The 15,955-nt window shown below is 38.4% G+C and overlaps 1 protein-coding gene across 18 annotated transcripts in view; it reads right to left on the bottom strand.

The window, feature by feature from the left end:
* Positions 1-15,955, bottom strand: part of PARD3 (par-3 family cell polarity regulator) — a 673,340-nt gene that overhangs the window by 66,404 nt on the left and 590,981 nt on the right. Inside the window, exon 23 of one of the 18 annotated variants that reach the window (XM_027121755.1) lies at positions 6,879-6,915. The exons of the other annotated variants lie outside the window; for them this stretch is intronic. Coding sequence (XP_026977556.1) covers positions 6,894-6,915 — 22 coding nt within the window. The 3' untranslated portion in view covers positions 6,879-6,893. Of the gene's footprint in view, positions 1-6,878; positions 6,916-15,955 lie in introns of those variants that run through there. 18 annotated transcript variants of the gene reach the window in all.

Here is a 15,955-nt window from a genome sequence, read left to right as displayed (position 1 = left end):
TATTTTAACTCTTTAGTCATGAAATGATTACATAGAATTTAAGGCTAACATTTTCTTTGTTTTTGCATTCTCTGTCTTTAATGACAGCATAATTGCAAAATATTATACAAAACTAAGCTATGGTTTTCTTAGGATAAAAATTCCAATGCAGTGCAGTGCTTAATACTCATGTCATAATTCTAAATAATGGTTACATTCTATATGGCTTTTCTGAAATGACTTAAAGTGGAAAATAATGTTAACAGGAGATATAGTGCCTGTAGGTTTCATGAGTGGCTAACTCTGAAACACTTTTGATGCCTAGAATAAAAGCAGAAACATAAATTTATTCATTTTCTAAAAAAACAACATTGGATGGGCCCAAATAAAGAGTCTGCATCTATTATTTTTAAACATTTTAAAGATCATTAGAATATTTTTCTTGACTGGTAATTAATGTTTTTACTTCTATTTATGCTCTAAATTAATTTCATAATTATTAGTTAATAATTTTCTAGGCTTTTCTTCTATTCACAATTTGACCACAACCTAATTTACAAATTATTTATCTGGAAATAAATGAGACAGAAATGTCAATCAACTTAACTTCTCATTTAGGTTTAACTGAAGTATTATGAGAGAGCACAAAAAGTGTGACCATATTGGTTTGGAATTAATGGTAGACATCATTCTTTTGTAAATTACATTTTTTTCACAGTAATACTCGCCTATGTATAGTTTATACGTTACAATGCTAAAGAAAAAGCTTAAAATAAAAGAATCTCCTTTTTCATCACATCTTGTTCCTCTGACTACCCAATCCTTCCCCTCCCAAAAAAACCCCACTTTTTAAGGCTTTTAGCTGTTTTCTATGATATTTCTTTTTAACTCAACCTGAGATAGTCAGAACGGATTGATCATAATTCCCAGTTTGTGATATACTCTTGATGATTTCTGCATGACTCACTTTCTTTCACTTAGTGATTTTTAATACTGGACTCAGTATCATTTAAATTTATCAATATTATCAGTATGACTCATTACACAAAACAAAAGCTAGGGATTTAATAGTAATCCATATCTAGCCAAATAGCTCTGGTATTTACATATTTCAGAACGATACATTTTTACTGCTATCTTCTGATTCATTAGTTTTAAACATCTGTTTTTTTCTATTTCTCTACTTTTGCATCTGTATGAAACGATGGGTGTTCACTAAACTTATTGTGATGATCATTTCACGATGTATGTGAGTCCAATCATTATGCTGTACACCTTAAACTTATACGGTGATGTGCGTCAATTATATCTCAACAGAACTGGAAGAAAATAAAATAAAGCAAAGTAAAGTAAATAAAATAAAATAAAATAAAATAAAATAAAATAAAAAACACTGCTGACTTCCTCTGAAGGTTGGTGAAGCACTAGCTCTCTTACACACTGCAATCCCAATTCCCACTCCCAGTTCCTCCCAATAGAGCTCTAGCACAACTTTTCAATGATTTTTTTTTTTAGTGTTTACATTATGCATATATTGTCCACTGCTAATTCAAGTGGCGCATAATGGTTACATTTCCTTTCTTCTATGACATTCATGGTTTTCCTTTTGCTTCATTTTCTTAGACCCTGTCCCTACAACCTTTTTAAAAAAGACTTTATTTTTTAGAGTAGTTTTCAGTTCACAGCAAAATTGAGAGGCAGGTACAGAGCTATCCCATGTACACCCTGTCCCCATGCAGACATGGCCTTCCCCACTATCCACATCCTCCATCCAAGTGGGGTATTTGTTACAGCTCATGGATCTACACTAACACATCATTATCACCCTAAGTCCACAGTTGACAGTAGCGTTCACTCTCGGTGTTGCATATTCTATGGGTTTGGACAAATATATAAAGACACGGCTCCATCATTGCAGTATCATATAGAGTGGTTTCATTGCCCTAAAAATCCTCTATGCTCTGCCTATTCATCCCTTCCCACCACCCCTCCCCTGGCAACCCCTGATCTTTTTACGTCTCCACAGTTCTGCCTTTTCCAGAATGTCAGAAAGTTGGAATAATACAGTATGTAGCCCTTTCAGACTGTCTTCTTTTACTTAGTAGTACACCTTTAGGTTTTCTCTATGTCTTTTCATAGCTTGAAAGCTCCTTTCTTTATAGCCCTGAATAATATTCCATTGTCTGGATGTACCACAGTTTATTTATCCATTCACCTACTGAAGGACATCTTGGTGGCTCCCAAGTTTTGGCAAGTATGAATAAAGCTGCTACAAACATGTGTGGGCAGGTTTTTGTGTGGACGTAAGTTTTTGATTCTATGTGGTAAATACCAAGGAGCATGATTGCCGGATTGTAGGGTAAGAGTATGTTTAGTTTTGTAAGAAATTGCTAAACAGTCTTCCCAAGTACTGGTACCATTTTGTATCCCACCAGCAATGAATGAGTTCCTGTTGCTCCACGTCTTCACCAGCACATACTATGGGTTTGAACCAATATATATAGACACGGACCCATCATTACAGTATCATATAGAGTGGTTTCACTGCACTGTTGGTGTTTTGGATTTTAGCCATTCTAATAGGTATGTAGCGGTATCTCACAATGTGCATTTTTCCCTGATGACATATGGTATGGAACATCTTATCAGAGGCTTATCAGCCATCTCTGTATCTTTTTTGGTGAGACGCCTGTGAAGGCCTTTGGCTCTTTTTAAATTAATTAATTAATTAAAAAAAATTTATTTATTTTTGGCTGTGTTGGGTCTTTGTTGCTGCGCGCAGGCTTTCTCCAGTTGCGGTGAGTGGAGCCTACTCTTCATTGCATGGGCTTTTCATTGCAGTGGATTCTCTTGTGGCAGAGCACAGGCTCTAGGCACGTGGGCTTTAGTAGTTGTGACAAGCGGGCTCAGTAGTTGTGGCTCACGGGCTCTAGAGCACATGCTCAGTAGTTGTGGCACACGGGCTTAGTTGCTCTGCAGCACGTGGGATCTTCCCGGACCAGGGCTCGAACCTGTGTCCCCTGCATTGGCAGGCGGATTCTTAACCACTACGCCACCAAGGAAGCCCTGGATCCTTTTTAAAATCAGATTGTTGGTTTTCTTATTGTTTTAAACGATTTTTTAAACGTTCTTTGTGTATTTTTTTAATCAGATATGTGGGGGTTTTTGCAAATATTTTCTCCCTCTCTACAGCTTTTTTTTTTTTCTGTACGCAGGCCTCTCGCTGTTGTGGTCTCTCCCGTTGCAGAGCACAGGCTCCGGACGTGCAGGCTCAGCGGCCATGGCTCACGGGCCCAGCCGCTCCGCGGCATGTGGGATCTTCCTGGACCGGGGCACGAACCCGTGTCCCCTGCATCGGCAGGCGGACTCTCAACCACTGCGCCACCAGGGAAGCCCTCTACAGCTTTTTTATTTATTTTATTTTTGGCTGCTTTGGGTCTTCCTTGCTGCATGTGGGCTTTCTCTAGTTGTGACGAGCAGGGGCCACTCTTCCTTGTGGTGCACGGGTTTCTCATTGTGGTGGCCTCTCCTGTTGCAGAGTATGGGCTCTAGGCACGCGGGCTTCAGTAGTTGTGGCTCGCAGGCTCTAGAGCGCACGCTCAGCAGCTGTGGCACAGGGGCCTAGTTGCTCCGCGGCATGTGGGATCTTCCCGGACCAGGGCTCGAACCCGTGTCCCCTGCATTGGCAGGTGGAACTGCGCCACCAGCGAAACCCCTTCTACAGCTTTTAATACAAATTTCCACAAGATCAAACTTACCACAGCTTATCAACTCGTTATTTTCTTGGAGTTCTCCAGCCCCCATGCTTGTCCCGCACGTCCCAATCTGCACTGGCTCCCTAGTTCCCAGCATCTCTCTTCATCATCAACCTGGGATTTGTTAGAGCATGCATTCTATAGCTGCCTAAAAGGGGATGTGATGGAAACAAAAAATGTTGTATCTTTGTGTGCTTAAAATATATTTATTCTACCATCACCACTCATGGGCAGTTTGGTGAGGGATGGAGCTGCAGGTTAGAAAACATTACCCTGCAGTATTTGAAGGTAGGGCCCCATTGTCTTCTTGCTCCCCATGCTGCTGTTGAGTCAGCTAACATTCTGACTCCCAACTCTTTACTGTATACTTTTTTAAAGGCTCATCTCTTTATTTCCAGTATTCTGAAACTTCTCACTGCTCCCTTTTTAAAATCGATTCTTTGATCTAGAATCTTAAATTCTCCAGTTGTGGGAAAATTTCTTATGTTATTTCTCTAACACTCTCTCCATCATCATCTCTATTTCTAGAAAGCATACACGTTAAATGCCTGACCTCCCAAGGTGAACTTTGATTTTTTTTCTCTTTCTTTCCTGCCATGTTTGTCTTATGTCTCATTATTTTTGGGGAAATTTCTTCTATCTTACCTACCAAGCTTTCAATTGTGTTTCTTCATACTGCTATCATATTTATTATTTTCCAACAGTTCGTTCATATTTTCTTAATAATCCTTCCAATAGCTTCCTGGTCATGTTTTGATGGTTGCAGTATCTTCTCTTATTTCATGGTGGGTATTACTTACCGTTTTTAAATATTTTCTCTTCTCTTCCCTGTAATTTTTGTTTCTTCCAAGTTCTTCTCTTAAGTTTATTGTTATTGTTTTCATCTGTCTCCCATAATTAAGGCGTTCCTCAGATGTTTGATAAGCTTGCCTGTCCTTTCTATTTAAGAATGAGGCATTGGGACTTCCCTGGTGGTCCAGTGGTTAAGACTCTGTGCCTCCACTGCAGGGGGCACGGGTTGGATCTCTGGTCAGGGAACTAAGATCCTGCATGCCACACAACCAAAAAAAAAAATTAGTCATTGTGTGTATGCATGGGTGGGGCTTATGAAACGGCAGCTATTACTCCAGAAAGGCTGGGCAGGGAGCCACTTTTACGGGTGGGGATTCCCACATGTCAGTGTATGAGGGTTCCTACTGGGGCTGTTCAGTTTCTTCAGAGGAGAACCCGCCAATCTTAGGTCTGAGGAGCCAATGTCAGCTTGTGTCTTGACATCCTGGGGTTATTCTGTCATCATATATGGTAATAAAAAGATATACTTTTTATTTTCAGAAAAAATAGAGATAGTATTTCTGTTTCTTATTCTTTTTGCTGTTTTGGAGTGATTTTCGAGAAGAAAAAAGGAAAACATATCTTTATTCTCTGTCAAGTTTTGGACTTTCCAGTTTGTATTATGCTTAATTCTCAATTATTTTCAAGTAGATCAAATATCTTTTCAAGAATATTTGATATTTCAAGGCACATGGATACTTACATTGGTTTTATTTTAGTATATGAAAGGCACGGATGTGACTGTTCTAAAACTGTAAGATAGTTGTTGTTGTTCATAACAGGATAATATATACCACTCCTCAATATACTTTAGGATTATTTCTATATTACTTTTTAGGATTATATATATATATATACGCACACACACACATATATACACACACGAATATACACATATAACTTTTTAAAAGTATATGATTTTATGCTACATGTTTATATTTTTATGTGTTAAATATATATATATATATATATATATATACACATACTTATATATACATATATATAAACTTGGAGACTAAATTTTTTTTTTTTTTTTTTGTGGTACGCGGGCCTCTCACTGTTTTGGCCTCTCCCGTTGCGGAGCACAGGCTCTGGACGCGCAGGCTCAGCGGCCATGGCTCAAGGGCCCAGCCGCTCCGCGGCATGTGGGATCTTCCCGGACTGGGGCTCGAACCCGTGTCTCCTGCATCGGCAGGCAGACTCTCAACCACTGCGTCACCAGGGAAGCCCAAGACTAAATTTTTAAAGCATTGCATATGTAATCTACAAAGCTCCAAATAGAAGTAAATCATATTTTAATGATTTACCCAAGTCCTCCAAACTTTCTCCCCGCAAACGCACTTTCTGACATCAATACTCCAAACAGTTTTCCTTCTTTGACATGTGATGAAATTCACAGCTTGGCTTTATGTTTATTACACAAGTTTACTCCCACTGGTCAATGTGGGGGCTATGATTTATAATTTTTAATTCTCTGCTTCAATATTTTCTGGCCTCCACTCTTAATTCTCCTGCCAAATAGTGACCAGCTCCCATTTGGATCTCTTAAAATCATTCCACTGGTGCTCATGATAAAGAATGTGTCCTGACTTCTCCCACAGTACAGTCCTGCCTCAGCTACAGAGCATGCTTTGAGAATACAGTTCCAGACTCCAGAGACCCCACCACACACAAAGCTGATGTCATTTTTCAGGAGACAGCATAGTTTTGTGGCTACTACATGTGAATTAATACAAGCAAATTAAACCTAGTATAAGATCCCAAACAATCAGAGTCTTAGAAGAACCAATTGATACTCTGAAGAACTAAAAGTTTATCAAAAGCCCTTTTTGTTTGTTTCAATCCTCGTGTTTGAAAATCCTTCTAGAAAGCACTAAATTCTCTTCCATCTTGGGAAGAAGGAATGATGAATATCATTTAACTTTTTAAAAAGTTTCAAGATTCTCATGACCTTTAGTTCTTTTTCTTTTATAAATTTATTTATTTATTTATTTATTTATTTTTGGCTGTGTTGGGTCTTTGTTGCTGTGCACAGGCTTTCTCTAGTTGAGGCGAGCAGGGGCTGCTCTTCGTTGCGGTGCGCAGGCTTCTCATTGCAGTGGCTTCTCTTGTGGAGCATGGGCTCTAGGCACACAGGCTTCAGTAGTTGTGACATGTGGGTTCAGCAGTTGTGGCTCTCGGGCTCTAGAGCGCAGGTTCAGCAGTTGTGGTGCACAGGTTTAGTTGCTCCGCAGCATATAGGATCGTCCCAGACTAGGGCTTGAACCCGTGTCCCCTGCATTAGCAGGCGGATTCTTAACCACTGTGCCACCAGGGAAGTCCTGACCTTTAGTTCTTATTACTGACTACTCTGAGTAGGAAACAAAAGGAAGAAATTGAGTTGAATCTTACTTTACTGACTATAGGTATTATCCCAAAGCCCTTTTACTTTTTTTTGATAATTTTTTTTTTACAAACTCCCAAGAGTAGCACTTCTGTAGGCATCTACCTCTTTCTCCTAAAAAGTGCAATTTGCAAACACATTGGCTAATTGTGGGTTTGCTTGGTTGGCTTCTAGTTACTGAAGACTTTATTGTATCATTTTGCTTAAATATTTAGAAATTTTAAAATTATACTTTAGAGAAATAAATGAGATAAATGAGAAAAAATATAAAATGAGAAAAAATATAATTTCTTTTCTAGGCACAGTATTCATGTTCTTTTCTCTAGTTTAACTTTTTCTCAGTTTCAGGGATTTTCAAATTTCCAAAAAAAAAAAAAAATTGGTAATATTGAATTCCAGACACAAATCATTTAAAATGTGGATAAAAACCTTTTGACCTTTATAAGGTGATTCATATGGTGAAATTTTCACTTCTCTGTGTCTAAAATATTGTTCAGACTTTAATCTGATACTTTACTAATTTAAATAACTTTCTTTTGGGAAAAAATCCTTATTTAGCAGGTTTACAGATTTTTAAAAGATTTGTTTTTCTGCAATAAACAAAGAATTTTTGATCTTTCAATTAATACTGAAGAGCTGGAAAACAGATAGAGTAACTACCCAGCCAAGGTGCTACTGGACCATAGTGGAAGGGGCAAAGGTCATGGGAATTCAGATGTACATTTTGAAACCAGCCTTGATGCCTGAAGGCTCCCCAAGGCAGGGGCAGTGCCAGCTATACCTGAGGACAGAGGAGAAAGAAATGGAGCAAAGCATCTGCTAAAACCCAGTATGATCCCTTACAAGCAGACTGTAACACTGCCTTTCCCATATTTTTACGTTCAGCTGATGTCCAAGCACTAGTGTGCAGGGAAGCTAAGCCAATACCAAATAGAACTAATTATGTGTGTGGTAGCAACAGAAGCCCAGAACACAGACACAGACTTTGACACAGATTTAGATGTAAACATCAGCAATTTTCTAACACAGGCATTTATACTAAAGAACCAGTTTGGGATATTTTCTTGAGTTGCAAAAGAAGGATTTAGAAAACATATACTGAACTATTACCCATGTTTGTCACAAGCCAATTATCCAACATAAAGCTACATTGAGACTCAGAAGTCACAGATCTCAACGATATCATTCTGTTTTGTCTTTTCTCATATTGTAATGTCTCTACAGACTGGCACTGATACTGTTTGATTTTGGTATCATAATAGTGTCTCCATGGATTCTGGCTGACATTTTGTTTTGACATTATGCTACAACAGACCTCCACTGACATTTCATTTTGTCACTGCAACATTGTTTCTATACGTTTCTGCTATATTATTTTGTTTTGACATCAAAATGTCATCTCCATGGTCTTGGCATGACATTATCTAGAGAACTTTATGAAGTCGTATGGAGTCCATGGAATAGACGGGTAAAATGCCAAACATTTAATAAACTTGAGGGTGTTTTTGATAAACACAAATTTATATGATACTTACTGCAAAATTTGCAAAATTGTTTCCATCAAGTCACTAGGGTTTATTACAACATGGATTCAGTTAAGGAGTTGATTCTCTATCTTTCCAATAACATGTCAACAATTTTGGAGAAGTAATCCACTACCCTTTTGTTGCCAGAATCTAGTTTTTTTTTCTTCTTTTAATCAATATAGTCTGATTTTTTGTGTTGCAAACTGAACTAAAATGTAAGAAGTATGTATGAAGTATACAATTATATTTCGCTGAATTTAAGAAACCATTAAATCACCATTTGTAGCAACATGGATGGACCTACAGATTAAAGACAAAGACAAATAACATATGATATCACTTATATGCAGGATCTAAAATATGATACATATGAACTTATTTACAAAACAGAAACAGACTCAGAGACATAGAAAACAAACTTATGGTTACCAAAGGGGAAAGGGGGTGGGGAGGGATAAATTAAGAATTTGGAATTAGCAGATACAAACTACTATATATAAAATAGATAAACAACAAGGCCCTACTGTATAGCACAGGAAACTATATTCAATGTAATAAACTATAATGGAAAAGAATATATATATGTATAACTGAATTACTTTGCTGGACACCAGAAACTAACACAATATTGTAAATCAACTATACTTCAACTAAGCAAAAAAGGAAAAAAAAGAAACCATTAAATCATGACACATTTTATATATCTCTGAGACAGAAAGAGAATGCTGCCAATTAACATTGATTGTAAGAAGTAACTTAGTATTGGAGATTTTAAATTGTGAAAAATGTGAATCTTATAATTGATGAAAAGTATAGTGGTATGGCATTTGATAAAATCAATTACCAAAAATGGTGATTTTTAAAAAAACTTATGATAGTTTGAACATTTTTTCTTAAAAATCATGGGATAAAAACATAAATCTTACACTGATTTTGAAGTTGTAGGTAGACATTGTTGGTGAAATTCCTGACAAAGGATTCTCCCTTTCCTAGTAGTTTCCCCCTTCTTTTGGATTTACAAAACTATCTATGAACATTCTACTGTTCATAATAAGACCAAGAATATTTATCCAGAAAGCTAAATACTTCTAGGTTATATTACCTTAAATTCTCAGGAAAATATCTATATCTATATATATATTTTTTGCGGTACGCGGGCCTCTCACTGTTTGTGGCCTCTCCCGTTGTGGAGCACAGGCTCCGGACGCGCAGGCTCAGTGGCCATGGCTCACGGGCCCAGCCGCTCTGCGGCATGTGGGATCTTCCCGGACCGGGGCACGAACTTGCGTCCCCTGCATCGGCAGGCGGACTCTCAACCACTGCGCCACCAGGGAAGCCCTCAGGAAAATATCTTTACGATATAATGTTATATCTTCAACTTTGGTCAAAAGTCAATATGACAAGTGGTCATAATGTGAACATTTCTGTGTTCTTCGCAACCCTATATTTACAAACGTAATCCAATTCGTTATACAATTTTTATTTTAGAAAGTGTATATGTGAGAAATTACTCCTAACATATAACACCAGAGAAGATATTCTACAGATGATCTCATATATTTCCATTTATTGCACAAACAGTTGATCATAATAAGAGCATTAATGAATCTTATATAACCCTTCACTTGAAAATGGTCATTTTGTTATGCAATTTCCCTTTTACAAGTATGTATGTTAAAAATTACTCCTGGAATTCATTGCTAATCAGAGCATTTCTCCAGATAAACTCATGCATTTCCTTTTGTCACAGAGTAAAGTTTTCATGTTGTCCTTTTTGCCTTGGCTACCAGGAAACTGAGATAAACTTAATGTTCAATTATAATTACTAGCTCAATTTTCTAATATTTTTTTACCTTTTTGGGTCCTTTTAAGCTTCATTTTAATAACTATTTTTAAGAACTGCTTACAATAATTTTTGGAAATTCAGTGGTCAGTACTCCTACAAGAATAAATTTTATTTCATTAACCACAGTTCCTAGAGGGTCACAATGACCACTCTACTGAGTATGGAATATAAAGCCTAGAATTTCTTTCCCTATTCTGAGTAGTTATTTCCTCTGACTCTTCTAACAGAAATAATATTTGGCTTGTGTGTATGTGAATAATGTGAGATGATGTCTAAGAAAGCATCTAACCCAGGCACTTGATAAACACTGAAGACAATGGCTTCTAGAGAGAGGCACAGAGTAGGTTATACGTCTGGGCCTGCAGCTCAGGAGAGAAGTGAAATTGCAGAGAGAGCTTCAGCTGCCACCAACACATGCACAGGTGTAATTTAAGCCATAACAGTGGATCAGATACAGAAAGAACATGTCGAAAGACAAGAGGGATGAGTATATATGATAAATCCAACCAATATTGTTAGGAAAGGACTGTTTTTACTTTTCACAGCAATACAGAAGCAAAAAGGAAGGCTGGAAGTGCTTATGAAGTGGGGCTCTAATGGGATATAAAAATGTGCTCTGTTTGAGCAGCAACTCAAGTAACCTGCCAGGCTCTGCTGCTAAAGGCTCATTGCAAGGAATCCCTGTGGGTCCAAACACCAACCTCTCTGCCCCCTCCAGGCTGGGACTTGGGCTTGGTGTACCTGGGATGCTGGCAGGTATGCTGCTGTGCTGGTGACAAAAAAGAGTGTCCTCAGGGGCTGTCGATCTAGTTCCTTTCATGAGAGCTAAGGTTTCACTAACTGAAAGAAACTTTAAAGAAAATTAAAATTTTGTTTGAATGAACTAAACGTGACAGCTCTGATGTACTGTTGTCAGGATTATCTAAATCCAAGCCTGTAAGATTAACCTTCTCATTTCCTTGATGTTAGGTTAATATCTGTTATCAAATCTGTTCCTTGTTCCATTGAGAGTTTGGCTAACTCTTCTCATGAAAAGAATAAAAGAAAAAGTATAGTATGTGCCCTCTCGGGACCAAGGCTACCGTTCACTATATTCTCAGTATTTCTGAGGAGTTATTTAGTTTGTGTAACTTCTAAGTCCCAATGGATATTATTATGACAGAGGTTTTTTTTTTAAGTTGATTGGACATATTCAATTAATTTAAGCACTTTCCAAAAAAAAATTTAAAAACCCCAAAACTTAATAAGCTTTATTTTTTGTCCTTGTAACTGAGAATCTCATGACTAAGATATCAGGATCTTAGAAGTAATTAAAATAGTATGTTAAAGATTTTCACCAATAATGTAATTCTAATTACTGATGAAAAGGAGCACAAAAGGACAACGAGCTTTTGCATGTTTGAGAGAAAAGCCAGGACTTATCAGTAACTATGACTATAGCCTATGTTTGGAAGATCAAGATGTTTGGCATCACAGAGAAGAGAGATCTTTTACTTTATAACATTTTAAATAAAACTCTCATTTCAAAAACATGAGTGTGTATATTTGTAGCAAACTTTCCAACTGAAACTTAAGCTTGACGTATACATTTTGTTATCCCCTTTGTATGCACTTGGTGGGGTGGTGCTCTGAGACCCCACTCAAATACAATCCATGAACAGCCTCCAATCTAAGACACATTGTTCACATCTTGCCAAGGTGTAACTGATAGTATAAAGGGTTGAAAAGCCTATATGTTAAAAAAGGCAGGCATTCTCGACTTTTCCCCACAATGTGTTCCTAGAAACCACATCATAAAGTGAATCACATTTTCCCACAGGAGCAGTGTTATAATTGGAGGTTATGTTTCTGACCAAGGAGTTGGCACCAGATAAGGCCATGATATAGTAACAACGGATCACATAAGGAAAGATATAATAATTCTAAATCTTTACAGTTAAATAGTAAAAGTAGACTGCAAATACTGTAAAACGAGTTTAAGTACAGTCTATGTATTCCTTATACAAGAGAACACAAGATTCCACAGAATATATATATATATATATATATAGCTAGCTAGCAAGCTTTATCTATCTATCGTGCTAAAAATTTTTAGAAATTCAGCATGAAATGAACATCCCAACTAAATATCATAATGCTTCTGCTTTTTTTTTTTAACCTAAAATGGCTTTACAGACGACTAAGACCAGATATTTTTGAAGACAAAGAGGGACGCCGTCTAGTTAAATCCTTCAATTTTACCCTGTAACCCAACATGCTTTTTTTTGTTTGTTTGTTTGTTTTGCGGTACGCGGGCCTCTCACTGTTGTGGCCTCTCGCGTTGCGGAGCACAGGCTCCGGACGCGCAGGCTCAGCGGCCATGGCTCACGGGCCCAGCCGCTCCGCGGCATGTGGGATCTTCCCGGACCGGGGCATGAACCCGTGTCCCCTGCATCGGCAGGCGGACTCTCAACCACTGCACCACCAGGGAAGCCCCCAACATGCTTTTTATGTGATTTTTCACAGGATCTTTCTGTTACTTTGAAAAAATTTCCCTGTAGCTAACAGAGACTTTCAAAAAAACCATACCATCAACTTCATAACTCTTCCAAAATGCTAGAGCCAGGACATCACAGATTGTCCAATTAAGTGTTTGGGTGTGTGTTGATCTCCATCGCGGCATTTAACATTTTATTCAAATGCCATTTAAAAAACAAAGCTGGCTTTAAAAAAAGGAATATTCAATCATTTCCCAGATAATTGATAGAACTGGCATAGAACAACATCCAGGCTGTCCTTGGACTGTCTGCTTTCCTGTCTTCTAGGTCAGATGCAGGCTGGGAAGGTTAAAGGCGAAGCAAAGGAAACTGTAACTGTTTCTTACACAGTAGGGAACAGCCAGCACGCAAATAGCTCTTATGCTGCAGAGTCTCTACTCCACGATCATGTGACCATTGCTTTTAGAACTGAAGAACGCTCCTGGGGGGTGCCCCGGTGGCGGTGGGATGAATTGGGAGATTGGGATTGACATATATACACTAATATGTATAAAATAGATAACTAATAAGAACCTGCTGTATAAAAAATAAATTAAATTTAAAAAATGACAATAATTATAGCTAATCAGTACTGAGTCCCCCCAAAAAAGAACTGAAGAACACTCAAATCATAAGGTAGCACTGAGATCACTGGGACCAACTTCTCTCTTTTTTTTTTTTTTCTTCAATCCACTCCAGTCAGACTTTCCTCCCCTTGTACCATTAGTTGCAACTGACACAGTTGATCACTCCTTCCTTCTTAGAACTCTTTTTTTTTTTTTTTTTGCGGTACGCGGGCCTCTCACTGTTGTGGCCTCTCCCGTTGAGGGGCACAGGCTCCGGACGCGCAGACTCAGCGGCCATGGCCCACGGGCCCAGCCGCTCCGCGGCATGTGGGATCCTCCCAGACCGGGGCACGAACCCGTGTCCCCTGCATTGGCAGGCGGATTCTCAACCACTGCGCCACCAGGGAAGCCCCAACTTCTCTTTATCAATGAGAAAATTGAGGCCCAGAGAGATAAAATGACATGCCAAGGTTATTAACAAACTAGGAGATGGCAGACTCAGGACAATGCGGATATACAGATTCTCAGCCCAGGGCTATGCCGGGTTGGCCCACATTTTAACACTCTGTTGCTATTGTCTTCCTGATGCATAGAAACTGGAGAAAAAGCTTTCTAATCTGCTCCATACTTGAATTAGGGGATCTCTCTCTCTCTCTCTCACACACACACACACACACGTATATAAAATAAACTTTCACTTCATAATATGACTTCAAAGTAAACATACGTATCTGCAGCGGTCTCACCCACTGAGGGTGTCTGCTGGCCCTTCATACACTGAGACCTCCACACACCACCCAGCATCCAGCTGTGGCAAAAGCAGACCCCAGTGGGATCTAGAAAGAATCTCAGATCCAGGGAAAGGGAGCTTTTTAGAGGCAGGTGTAGCCTGGGGTGTGAAAGCAGAGAGCTGGGTTCCATCATGGTTCTTCCATCTCCGATCAGCTTTGTGAATTGAGTCAGATGACAAACTCTCTGAACTCTTCTGTGAAGTGGGAATTTCCTTGCAGGCTCAACTGTGGGGATTAAATAAAGGAAAATGGAAAGAACAGCCCAGCCTTTGTAAATGCTCTCTTAACAGTTTCTTCCCTCTGCAGAAATCCACCCTAAAGAGGTTGGGATTCACAGATACATACTACTATATATAAAATGGATAACCAACAAAGACCTACTGTATAGCACAAGGAACTATACTCAATATTTTGTAATAACCTATAAGGAAAAAGAATATATATATATGCATATATACATGTATGTATAACTGAATCCCTTTGCTGTATACCTGAAGCTAACATGATATTGTAAATCAACTATACTTCAATTTAAAAGAAATCCACTGTAAAGACTTGAATCCAAAAAAATAAAAATAAACACAATACTATTTCTTATTTATTCCACATGGGATCAGCCAAGTAAAGTCTTTAATGTATATCATTCCTAAAAGAGCCCCATATTTGAGGTATAATAAACACAGAAATAAGAAGAAAACCAGCCTCTGGCCATTTTAATTCATATTCTCTAAAAGTCAGTCAAATTTCTAGAAGTCCTTTGTCCAAGCTCTGTCTTTTATTAGTGGTTGGTTGAATTCAAAGTCTTGTAGAAAAGATGAATTAAATATTAATCAAAGTCCAGCAAATTTTAAGCATCTACCCCATTATCTTAAATGCAACTCCAGACAAACCACCAAAGCAAATCTCTCTCCTTCCCCCGAACCCTTCAACATAAATAAGCCTTTTAGTCTTTTCCCTGATGGTGTAACTCATACCAAAGGATGACACTATTTACAGTATCTGCTTTAAAAGGGCATAGCTTCCATTCCTATTTCAATTAAAGCCATTGTGCAATTATGTTTTCAAGAAACAATTAACAGAGGAAAAAACCATTTCCCTGGCTCCAGCCTTTTTAGAGTTGGGTAGTGTGGACCCTTTCTTACCACGCGTGGCATTGAAGTAATTATTTAATGTTAAGGTTCACTTCCTCGTGTGTAAATTTTGGTTTTAGCTGACACTAAAAAGAAACATCAATTTATTAGGAGATAAAACTTGTTCTGCAGTAATGGAGCAGCTGCGTACATAAATTTATCGCAGTTTAATGTTCTCACACATAAAGCAATTAGAGTTTTCTGACAAACAGACTTGCCACTGAAATGACAGTGTGTACAGTGGTGAGGACGGGAAGCAGAAAGTGAGGCTTCAGTGGAAAACTCTCTGAGGAAACATAAAATAATAATAATATGTGTTGGGCAAATACAAGTGAAGCTCTCTCCTCAGCGAGTCTGAATGAAAAGAAATGCTGCGAATTTTACAGCCGTTGCTGAATCCCCTTTAGCACCCACAGCTTTCCTGGCAATGGACTGACTTCAGGATGCCTGGAACTGAGACTGCCTGGATTCTGAGCAAAGGATGACACAGACAGTCCCAGTCCAGCATCACCTGATCTTCCCCATCAATAAGGGGCAACCGCAGACAGATGAGCGGCCACAAAGATTTCTAATCGCTGAATGCCTGAGAGAGAGAGAGAGAGAGAGAGAGAGAGAGAGAGAGAGAGAGAGGG

This window comes from Aethalodelphis obliquidens, unplaced genomic scaffold (assembly GCF_003676395.1).
Source record: "Aethalodelphis obliquidens isolate GAN/ISIS:26980383/991018 unplaced genomic scaffold, ASM367639v1 scaffold23, whole genome shotgun sequence".
NCBI lineage: Eukaryota > Metazoa > Chordata > Mammalia > Artiodactyla > Delphinidae > Aethalodelphis > Aethalodelphis obliquidens.
The sequence above is the reverse complement of the archived record's forward strand: the minus strand, read 5'-3'. Positions and strand labels throughout refer to the sequence as shown.